General features: G+C 32.6%; 1 protein-coding gene across 1 annotated transcript; it reads left to right on the forward strand.

The window, feature by feature from the left end:
- The first annotated feature begins 2,285 nt into the window (after window positions 1-2,285).
- LOC141701504 (uncharacterized) lies at window positions 2,286-6,925 on the forward strand. The gene is made up of 8 exons (XM_074505145.1): window positions 2,286-2,498; window positions 3,002-3,073; window positions 4,214-4,337; window positions 5,014-5,123; window positions 5,435-5,539; window positions 6,075-6,172; window positions 6,382-6,454; window positions 6,854-6,925. Exons 1-8 carry the CDS (start codon window positions 2,286-2,288, stop codon window positions 6,923-6,925), a joined length of 867 nt encoding a protein of 288 aa, XP_074361246.1.
- Window positions 6,926-12,715: the final 5,790 nt, after the last annotated feature.

The raw sequence follows: 12,715 nt of genomic DNA on the forward strand, positions 1-12,715 counted from the left end.
GGCTTCTGAGAGAATTCTCAACTTCGATCACACAACTGCTTCTATGTAAAGGGCCAATGATGCAATCACTACCATGCCCTTCACAGCTGGTGATGAATTTGACTATCCAGCTGGTGGTTCGGAGGAGTTTGGGGATGAAGATGATGAAGAAGATTTCATGCACACAGGGGGAGAAGCAGGCCAATAGCTCAAGTACAACACTCCATCTTGGATGTTTAGCAAAGATTGTGATGAGCACCATTTCAAATCAACTCTCTTTCACATCATTCAACAAACTCAGACAGCTCTTCAGCCACTACAAATTCCAACACCAAGAGACTTTTTAATTTACTTTATTTTAGTCTATTTTCGTTAGTAATTTACTGAAATGTCCCTAGTTTCATTAAAGTTAACGGTTATCTTGGATGGAAAGTCATTAACGGGGTGCAAATAGAAGAGAAATTAATTTTATGGGGTGCAAGTGGACAGAGAAAATAATGTAGACTGAAATCGCAAAAATAAAAATAAAAGTGGATTACGAACTACCTATTACTAAAATAAAAAGAACTTATTATTGAATAACATACAAGTCAAAGATTTTTAAAATTGAAATCCAAATTAAATATGTCGATCCATTTATATCAATATATTTGACTTTAACAGCTTGCTTTAAAATATTATAATCCATGATTTTAAAATGAATTGGTAGCGGTTAAAATTTTCGTGAGACTGGGCTGTTGAGTTCTCGTTAATTTTAGGCATTGTGACCACATGGGTTTCTAGTCTGGTTTTTACCATCTATCACTAGATCTATATTAGGAAACAAATTAAAAAAAAGTGCATTTCAAAAGCAAAAAAATTGAGAATAACATTGACGAGTACCCCGTCCTACCCAATTATTTACATCGGGTTTGAGTACGAAGGTTAAAAAATTATAAATTAATGACAAAAGTAATATTCTAAAATTCTCGATTAGACCCATCAATCCACCATTAATCCTATACAAAGTACTACACTAATTGATTTTGAAATATTTGAATAGAATCCTCACATAATGTGTTGGATTCATCAAATTTTGATTGAAAACTCTGGTTCGAATCTGCGAATTATTAAACATGTTAGTATAGTTCAAAATTTATATCCGTTAAACCTAAATTTTTTAGAGTTATTTCCAAAATTATTGTAACTATTGATAGCTGAAATTAACTGGAATAAATTTATCTTTTACATAAATTTTAAGGCAAATAATAGATTCCATTTATGTCATGAATACAATCAAAATGTCAGTGAAATCGCACTTTTATGTATTTTGAAAAATTAACGTAAATATTATCATTAACGACTTTACTTCCATAGGTGATTAAGAACATTATAATTTATTAATTACTTTGTTGAATAAATAATAATTACTACAATTTTCAAATTTTTTCCATATATTAGTATTACTTGGAGATCTTGAATTAGAAATTCTCATTAAAATCTGCAAATTTTTAAAACAACATATCATTTAGGTTTCAAATTTTAAAAAACTTCATTTTTAAATATTTATACCATGTATAAACTTTATAGCCATTTCTAAAGTATTAATTGATTGTTACAAGTTGGTTGGAATAAATTTGATTTTAACGTTAAATTAACTGCAAAATACTGTAGTTTATTTAAGTCCACGAATACGATCAAATATCATTACGTATCTTGAATATATGTCGTTGAAATTATATTATTACCATCATGTACGATTTAACTAATATAAGTTATTTAAAAAATCATATTTTCCATTATTGTTTATTAATTACCGTGATGGTACAAACAACTATTGGTATAAATTATACATGTATAAGATTGCTCCTAGATTTTAAAATTTTTGTGCAACCTTATTTATATAGCATAACAATTTTCTTTTCCCAAACTATCCCAAATTATTTGATGCAAAACATGAAAAATCTTACAAATATTTAATCACAAATTTACAGGTAAAAGGTAAGGATGAGGTATGTAAAGTGTGGGTTTAGGCCCAAAACCATGAACCCCTAACCTCCCCTAGAAATTGTTTTTTCCTGTGACCACGTGTAATAAAACAATTGGTCAGTTTCCAAATAACTGCAAAAAGGATACGTCCAGCACCCAATCCTAGGTACACAGCAGTGACTCTAGGAAAATGAAAAATCTTATAAATACCGAAAAAAATATTCATTCCTACAGCCTCCAATATATTGCCGCATCTTTAGTTCAGTGTTCTTTTCCTACACAACATAACAGCAGCAGCCATCTTGTTCAGTTCATATCTAGGGTTTTTGTCTGAAACAATGTTGAATCTCCCTGACTCTCTTTATCCTGATCCGATACAAGGTGACAACAGTGTTATGTCGAATGGTGGTGCACCTGCTAACAACAATGGTCCCTGTGATGGTGCTAGCAAAGCTATTGATTGGCCTTCTGCTAGTGTAGAGGACTTGGTTGTGTTGCTTCGAGAACCTGAGCATCGCGAAAAGGCCATTTCATCTCTTACTCACATTAAGGTCCATCATTTTTCTTCATTTATGAAGATTTTTGTTTGTTTTATGTACATTTTTGTTTGTTTGTGTATGTTGTTAGGTGGAAATAAATTGATCTGTAATCGACCAGGGATTATGTAAACCAGATATACTCATTCGTTTGATTTCATTCTTTATGTGGTTCATACACAAACATAGATCGATAATTTATTTGTAATCAGTCTGATTTATGAAAGTATCTCTTCAATCGGAATGTGCAATATATATCTTTGTATGCACGAAATGTCACTTTTACGTGGATTCTTTCGATATTTTGTAGTTTACATTTTATTTAGAACAATAAGTATGTGCAGAGAAATGATGATCTTGACTCGCCTAAATGGACTGTATAGTACATTTACGTTTTGCTTGTTAGAAGTTTTAAAGTGCAGTCCAGCCTGCAGAGTCAAATTATTACCACTCTATGTTCTAATGTCTATTGGGTGATATAGTATATTTCATTTCTAACATGTGATTTATCAATACAGGAAACAGGAAGAATTCAAGATGTGGCCCTACACATTTGGCGGTCAATCAGTACGGTTTTCTTACTCCTATGGGTATGCACAATGACTTGGGTCTACCAAATGCTTTGCATTGATCAACTAAATGTATTTGTTTTAATAGCTTGCTTAAGTTTATATCATGTCGTGAATTCTTTTTATTAACTTCTAATTTTGGTTAACATTAACAATAAAAGTTCCCTGTTTTGATTTGAGTTTCTTCCTCAGATCTTAATACTGAAGTGGACTACTAAACCAAAATGGCAGTAGTATCTAGGTTACATTGTTATATTTGATCTTCTCAAGTCCGGAGTCCCCCAGTTATATAGTATTTAAGCAATATTTCGTGATTAATGATTCTTATTCTTTCTTGTCTTTTGAAATGATTATACTTGTTTGTGAATCCCTTGATCCTTGTGTCCGATACTATGACATGCACGTCCCCTCATCGCATAGGGGATTCATCCTGAATCCTAATTTTGATTCTTTCCCCACAATTTGTAATCAAAATTTCTGTTAACCGCCTACTTTCCTAAAATTAAGTATCACTTTTTGTTAGTAAATACAAACGTATTATGCTAGTGTTGATTTTTGCATAATTAAAATATTTTACTGTATTTTGTGTTTTAGATCAATAATTATGCATTGATTAAATTTGTTTATAGTTTGTGGTTTTTTTAACAAGATTTGAATATATGTAACATGAAATCCAGAGAAGAAATCTATATTTCTATATGTCGTGTCGCCCGCACCCGAATTCCATATTATTATATTTATTTATTAGATTTTTTGTCCACGCACCCCAGCATTTCTGCACCCGTATCTTTGCTTGTCAGTTGCCGAAGAAATCTTTCATTGAACTAATGAGAAGATTTGCGGAGATCTCAAATATTTTGGGAAATTTGAAATTTTGAAACCCAAAAATCTGGAAAATAGGCATTGTAAGGAAGTCCTGCAACTTTTATGTCACAACGTCTTAGAGAAGTCCTACCCTTAAGATCAAGTTGCATCACATCTGAATCAGAACTTGATACAATTTATGAAATCCGCACATGATGGTCATTGGAATCATTTAAATGATTTACTACTTTGTTTGACAAGCTCAGCCTTGTGGTTTGTATTGGCTATTCTATCTATTCAAATGAGAATGTTGTGTTTTACAGTTGGTGATTAATGGAATTATCTTCTTTATTGCAGGAAGTATTATCTATATACAAGTCATTAACACCTGAGAAACTTACTATGAAAGATTCAAGTAAAGTTTGTGATGTACTTGTTTTGTTTGAGGTCATTTCCGCTCCTTTAATTTCCTTTTCTAGTGGTAATAACTTTGTAATGTATTTGCTTTATATGTTCGATTTCTGATTTTCAAACTTTTTTCTTATAAAATTTATTTTACTTATCAAATTTATTATCTATATACATCAAATTATTTTTACTTATGCAGGAGCCATAGCTGGTACTCTATGTACTTAAAAATTATGTATGCAACTCTAATATCAAAGTGTATTTTCTATTGAATGCAGTGCTTGGCCACTCACCCTCAAACGAAGATGCAGTTCCTTCTCACCAAATGATATAAGCTAATTTCCATTAGTCTTCTTCAACATAGTTGGATGTATCCACAGTTATAGCTTCTTCTCACCAAATGATATAAGCTAATTTCATTCTATAACTTTTGCTGATTTCTTGATGTCTGATATTGCTACTTAAAGACCACACAAGATATTGTCGACCTTGACGTGTTTTGATATATAAATGCATTCACTTTTTATTTCAAGCTGGTATGCTTTGTTTATGTGAACACCAAAGAAACAGGACACTGAGGTGAAATCAGGATTCAGTTGAAGTTACAAGTTTGTTACATATATTCTGGGATGAGGATTTTGCATAAACTTATTCAAATATTGTTATTAACTGATTTTAATAGGATAATTAAGGAGCTAGATAAGGTTAATCGTAGACAGACTTGTATTAACTTACTTCTGTCCTTGCAGTTCAGATACATTGTTACTTGTACCCTTTCTTGGAGACTGAAGAAACGAGCAAGCCATTCCAGTACCTAAGGCTAATGAGCTTGGGGGTCATTGGTGGTCTTCTGAAGGAGGTACAATTCCACTCTAAATCAATACATGATACCTTCAATTTTTTATACTTTTAGCCATTTGAATTATTAAAACAGCTAAGCACCAGTAACCTTGCATGGAAGTATTTTCTCATTGCTAGTTGCTACCCGCCCTTTTCAAGTTTCAGCTCTGAATTGAATGCAATGTTGAGATGAATTAGCTTAATCAGAACAATAGTTGAAGAAAATGTCCATTATTTCTTACCAGATTGCATATCAATTTGCTTTAATATGATCTGATATGCCTATAAGGTTTTACTCCAAATATCATCCGAATCTTCTCTACTATGCAGGTAGGCGACCCTTCGACAAAGGTTGCTGTTCACTGTTTGCTTGAATCAGGACTCTTCCCTTTGTGTTTAAAATCCATAGAATATGGAAACGAACTTTCACAATCAGTAAGTGTCCATTAAAATTTGAACTCAACATTCTTTCGCTTCCAAGCATTTTTTACTGCAATATATCACCTTACATGTAATGTAAGACAGTACAGAGTATGTAATCTGGTTACTAAAAATTTAAAATTAATCTTCCTTTCTAGTGTTTCTGCTAGGTGTTTATTGAAAAAGGGATTTTTAGTTAATACTCCATGTTTCGTATTAATACATATCAAGTCGACTTGATGAACATCTAATATTTTGGTGTTGATGAACATTCTTACCCAGCCATATATAAATCATAAGGTTTATATTGCATGGCATAGACTTGATCGTCCTAGTAAGAACCTGAGCAAATAATTCTGAAACAATTCCGGTACACCATCAAAATATAAATAGATCGACACCCATAGTTAATTGGCTCTTTAAACTCACTCTGAACACTTGTATATGGCTATACAGACTGCATCTTGGATAATGTCAAGAATAATGATGCAAGAGCAGGGACTACAGTATTGCTGTGAGCCTGCAAACCGGTTTGTGTGCAATCATGAAGGTTTTTAATGACGTAATTGAAAAGATGCAGGATGAACCGTCTACTACATTTTTGAAGAATATTATTCAATGTTATGTCATAATGTCCGATGATCCAAGGTTAGCCAGCAACCTTTGTAAGCATATCTTCCAAGCTGTTGTGTGTTTCTATTCTTCTATCGTTCCTATAGTTATTGTATTATTGATTTAGAACTTGTGTAAAAAATGTCTCTGACCAAGCACCGGATAGCTTGAGAGTGGTTTTATGTCCGTTGGGGCGGTCTGGTTGTTGTACTTAACAAACATAATTTGATGTGATTCGAATGCAGCAGGGGTTATCTCATCTTGAGAAGCTTCATTCCGCCAATACTGACGACTGCCCCATATATTGAAGCCCTTCGTGTAAGTCCATCCAGATGATCTCTTATATACATGTAAAAATGTGGACTCTATTCTGGCACAAAACAGCAAATTTCACTACCAAAATCCAAGTTTATAAAAAAAAAGTATCTATATTACGCATAAATACTGGAGGCACACAGTATTTGCAATTGTGTATGCCTCAGCAACTTCTATGGGCATCTCTAGTTGCACAACAAAACCGACATCAATACTTCTAGATACACGACTCCTCGTTTTGAATATTACATAATTTTTTACATGAGTTTTTGTCGCGAGGACAGAGTCACAAGTACACACACTAATGTATCTTAAATGTTCTTATCTAATATCTAATTTTCTACACATATTATGCACGCACGCCCTATAACCTTAAAAAATTTACAAGATTTGTTTCAAAAGCTATCGATGGGATGCGGGCCAAATGCAGAAGCGGTTGGTGATGTTGCAGGTTCCTCACATCTTGATCGCTAGCTGATATTTGTTAGCTCTTTCCTTTCGTTATACAAGGGAAATTAAGAATTCTCTCATAGATCTCAGAAACCTTTTAATTTTAGCTATGATGTTAACAATATTTTTTGTAGAACAATTATATCTCCAAGTTGCAAAATAATACATGATAAACAATCATAAAATGCCCTATCCAGATTCATGTGGTTAGCTGATGATATTTTGGTGTATAGTTTTCTCCTTTTACACATTTTTTTATTTTCTTTACTCATCTTCTTGAATTACAGGCATGAACTCATTGAGTGTCACTATTGATCAACGCTCTCTCTGAACTCTGATGATTGAGATCATGAAAAAATATTGTTATGTTCAAAGATTAAAAAGATTAGATATAGTACATAAAATATTATTACCATTAATAAATTTCTTTATGATTTATAAACAATATGTTGAGATTTTCTAAACTAAAACCATCTATTGAGGACTTGAGATGTCAAGAAACAAAAATTCGTTTATTTGCATCAAACTTTCGGTCTCAAGCATGTAAAATAGCAGTTACATTTGAGACATCAAGACCTGTGCATCTTTTCCTACCTATCTCTGTCTTCTATTTTTCCAGTTTGCGCAAATACACTAGAATCTTCATTCACATATTGCTGTGTGCGCATCATCAACCTTATAAAAACAAAATTGGCGGCTAACGAGTAGATGGGAAGAAAAATCTCTAGTTTAAATTGTGCAATTTGTTGATATGAACTTCAAGTTTCTACAACTGGAAGCTAAAAAGAAAGACATTGAGCTGTTGATTGTTTATTATGCAGCAGGCTCTGCATAAAATTTTAACTCTGATCATACATACCCGTACAATTGTCTATATGCTCGAAGAAACTATCTGTGTGCTTGGTACTAGACTGAAAACATTGAAAATTGAAGTTAAAATGGCATATATAACAACCAAAAAAATTGCATATTAAACTGTTATAATGCTAAAAATTGCTGCATAAAGTTATTTAATGTATGACATATGTATAATATATTTTACATTATGTTAACATACAGTACATAGGGCAAGAAGTTTTTACAGAGCTGGTAGACAACTGTCTAGCCAACAGTTTAAAAATAACGTAGTTTAGGCATCGAGTTATCACAAAGTACAAAGTATTCTCCCTCCCTCCCTCCCTCTCCATGTCTGTGTGTGTCTGTGTGTAGGCATCGAAATGTCTCCATTTCGTTTATTTTGGCCGGGACATTGTAGGCAAAAGCAAAATGCCACTATTTCTGTCATGAATGAAAATGAGAAGCTCTCAACTGTCTTAGAATATAGCTTGCTTGTCTTATGAAATAAAGTCCTAAACGTGAATTCTCTTTGAAAAAAACTCAACATTCCCTAAACCGAAACGGCTATTGTATAACTGCTAGACACCACACAGTTCATACACTATTGTTCTATTTGGTTGAAGGGAATACAAACAATATATTTGTTAACAAACTTCAATACAAAAGAAAGGTTGTAACTTGTAATTGTAAGATGGAAGAATATTGAAAAAAGACGAGGATGTGCAAATTGTTCATAATATAACTAGGTAAATATACCCGCCCAGTTCAGAGAAACTATTTAAAAAAAAAATAAAAAATATTATTTACAGCAATTTTGTTGAAAATTAAGATTCCTAAAACTAAAAGAGTCGCTAAAAATAATGTTATAAAAATATAACATATAATTGGAGAGTTGATGAGTGTACATAAAATTTTAAGGAGTTATACACATTAGAAGTGGTACAATGGTACTTTATATTTTAATTTTATACTTTTTTTTGTCAGATGTTCCAATCTGACATCTTTTTTCCAACTAACATTTCTTTATCCTTTCAAAAAAAATACAACTTATAATAAGATTATGCATACATCATTTTTATATATATGTTTACTCTTTCATTGCTCTAAATACAATTTATCAAGCATGTATAATTTAACCTATCTAAATAAATGTTGAATAAATTTAGTACTTAAATTACAATAGACATTTTGCATCATCCAAGTGTAATATGAGAAGCTAGAACTCCATATATAATCCATCTGTGCACATTTTTAGAATTAATTTTGTTTTGCAAATAGCAGATACCAACATGATTGTAGACAAAGAAAAAATTGATCATACTTTAATATTAAAATAATAAAAAATGACTGAATCTGAGCATGTGTTTTGCTAAAAATAATTATTTAATATATAAAAATCTTATATTGAAATTGAGATGACTAATATTACTTCCCAGTTTTTTTTAGCATAAAACAATTAATTTGAAAATTAGTCAGTCATCCATGTAAGTCATCCATGTAATTCAATTATGTAAAATATATTGGAACAACCATGTACGTCAATAACTTGTGAAATTAAAATGTAGTTATAGATGGGGACTTACATCTCCTCTTTAATGCCCAGGCTACAATTTTATATATACTATCACATTAAATCTTGAAAGAAACTCATAAACATCATAAAAATATACACAGCATTTCTTTGTCAAAATTATCATGGTCAATGTACACAACCATATCAATAAGCAACTCAAAAACCAATGCACTTAAGGGCTAGATGGATTATCATGAGTACCTACGTGAAAGCAGCATTTGAGACCTAAAAGATCTTACTTTCTGACTTCATCATTTTTTTTAGAAAAGAACTCTACCAACTTGCGATCTCGTTATTTTTCAAAATTCTGGTGTCTCATTATCCTTGAGATGCTCGAATGGGTAGCAAACCTGTTTAAATTTCTCTAACCGAAAATGAAAGTCCTGCAATAAACCATAAACAATTAGAATATAGGCGTATTTGTAAGGGGATAGGGAACATAAGACATTGCGTTCTTTGTTGCAACATGTACATAATTTGGGATGTTATGCAGATCCGCAAGAAGAGAAGTGGGTAACACAACTCATTTGTTCTCACTCTTATCCAAATTAAAAATCGAACCTTGTTTCATAGTGGGAGCTTTTGCAAAGCAACAAATTAATGTCAAAGTCAAAGATAATAAATTATGTAAATCTTGATTTTTTAAAGATTTGGTCATAGGGAAATGGTTGCTAACTTGTAAAAACCTATGATTAGAGTGTGAATTTAACCCTACACTTTTGTTGCAATTTAATCTCATAAAGTAAACCGGATTAGCAAAAAAGGCTTTGTAAATAAGAGAAAGTCACATGCAATGTACACAAGTTCAAACTCTCCATTAGCAGGTAGGAAAACAAATTCATTAGCATTTTATAGCATTCAAGAATGAAAGTATTGGCCAATTCAAGTACATTCAAACAAAAGTTATACTCATTATGTTAAAAGGTTATTACTCGTATTTCTACCGTACATAAAAGATTTTCACATTATTCTATAACCTATATGTATGTACCTAAATTTTAGTCATTAGAGTAATCACTACGCCATAAGTGCACATAGGCAACCTCTACTATACAGTTGCATAAGGCCCAAATGGTGTTGCATAAGGTAATAGGCAACACCAGAGGGGGGTCGCCAATGTGAAAGTGGTCGTAGACACCTAATGCAACATTTTGTGGAACACTTGAAAGTAATGCATCAGGTGGATTTTGCAACAGTAAATCACCTATTGGCAACAACAGAAAGTGTTGCATTAGACCTGAGAGGATAGTACACTTGGTCCTACGTGGCAACTGACACATCAGATGCCATGTCAGCATCAGGGGGTCCCCAGAGCCACATCAGCATGCCACATCACCACGCCACGTCAGCTAGGTCTCATCCTGCCACGTCAGCATATGGGGGCCCACAATGCCACGTCAGCAGTGGGGCCCTTTTTCCACATCATATGTGGGGCCCATATTGTTTATGCAACACCATTTTGTTGCATATGCAACACTATTTTCATTCAATTGCAACAGTATATACCACATTATGCAACACCATTTTAAAATTGCAACAGTATAATAATCAAATGTAATACAGTGAAAAGCAATATGCAACATCATACTATGGAATATGCAACACTAGAAAACATAAAAAATTGGCCATAATTTGTCTGTTTTTACATGATACCTGCCATAAGTGGCATCCAACAAAAACAACCATATCTCCAAAAAGTTTTAAACATACAAAAAATACTAAAATACATACGCCCAATTCTAAATTTAAAACACCAAAAGTACATCAAATCTTTCTTCAAATGAACAAAGATACCAAAGAACTAAGTCACTAAGAAGTTGCGCCTTGAGTGCCTTGAATGACTGTAGTACCGTTTTCCTCTTGATCACTGGAAACCGTGGTACATCTTCGAATAAAAACCTTTTAAAAATAGACCCTAAGGCGATGTTGATGCAAGGAAGCTAAATGGAGCTTTAGCCTAGAAAATAAAAATGAATAGAATAAGAATAACAAGATTTGGGCCTTAAACTTAAGTAATGAAAGCAGTTTGACTTAACAGTCAATCACTCAATATTATGGTATTGATTTGGGCCTTAAACTTTCCATTATTAATTTACTACTTATTTAACACAACGCAATTAAACCCAACCAATAAAGTCAATAATTTCATTTTTAGAATTTATTACGAGCTATGGGCTATAAATACATGCATCAAAAAATGTACTTCTGCCTTGGAACAGATTGAACATTTGCCCCAAAAAGACGCAAAACAGATAGTGTACAAAGCGTAAAAGATTTATGATTTATCTGCCAAGAGAGATTAAAACAAAGAGCTAAATACAACCATAAAAGCAACTGGACTCAAAAGGTAATTTTTTGGAGTCAATATAGGCCCCGACATTTCCTTTAATGAAATTACTTGAAACAACTTGCAACTAGACCAAAAAAAAATTCATTCTAAATTTATATATAACAAATCGATAATGTGCTATATAGTCTACATAGACATGCATAAAAAATGTACTTCCAGCCAAGGTTACAGAGAAGCATGTCCCCAAAAAGACGAGAAGCAGATGAAGTAAACTTACAATCCAAGGTTGCTTTGAGGATCTGTGGGGCATCCTCTCCTTGATTACTTTTTCAAATCTCAGTGGTGTGAGGGGAACTAAATCAGCAATTTCCTTTAAAGCAGCATGCACACGTGGATACTGTAACAGCCTAAGGAAAGATAAAGGCGGCACAAAATTTCTTACAAGCATATCCAAGCATAGATGGAGGTATTTTCCGCTCACTGCAGCCTACAATGTAGTAAAAGCAAAACTAATCCTTGATAAGAACAAGCAATGATAATCATTATTGTATAGTGAGTAGCATTATATATCAAAGTAACAACCAACTCAACCAATACATCCATCACATCTGGACCATAGTTCCACAAGCTCATGCCACTTATCTGAAGGTAACAAACTTTCTTTAACAACCAAAAAACTAAAATCCGAAAAAAATAATGGAAAAAGAAATGAGAAAAAATATTAATGCACTATTACTTACAAAAGAAAGAAGCATTTTATGGTGATCAGAATCTATGTAAGAAACTGCTCCAGACAGGGCTTTCAAACTTGTCTTTTAAATTATAAAACAACATTAGGTAAGCCTTTACAGAAGTAATAAGAGGACATAAAGTTTACACATTTTATTGCATATACTTTTCAAAAACACTCAACCTACCACAAGCATGGCCACTTCATCTGGTGCTAGGCATTCAGTATGGTGCGGAATCCCGATCAACTCGTGATAATTGTCAGATTGACCCTGAAAACTTATAAATCACTATTAATCACTATTAATCAACCATAAGATTGATCTTCAAACTGAGAATCAATGTCAAATGATTAGAATTTATAACATATAAAAATCCATTATCT

This window comes from Apium graveolens, unplaced genomic scaffold, assembly GCF_009905375.1.
Source record: "Apium graveolens cultivar Ventura unplaced genomic scaffold, ASM990537v1 ctg3968, whole genome shotgun sequence".
NCBI lineage: Eukaryota > Viridiplantae > Streptophyta > Magnoliopsida > Apiales > Apiaceae > Apium > Apium graveolens.

What these genes read in the sequence shown, in the direction of transcription:
- LOC141701504 (XM_074505145.1), top strand. Translation starts at nt 2,286, where the DNA reads ATGTTGAATCTCCCTGACTCTCTTTATCCTGATCCGATACAAGGTGAC. An exon ending in CATCTCTTACTCACATTAAG is followed by an intron (nt 2,499 to 3,001) that starts GTCCATCATTTT and finishes TTATCAATACAG; the next exon opens with GAAACAGGAAGAATTCAAGA. An exon ending in ATAATGTCCGATGATCCAAG is followed by an intron (nt 6,173 to 6,381) that starts GTTAGCCAGCAA and finishes ATTCGAATGCAG; the next exon opens with CAGGGGTTATCTCATCTTGA.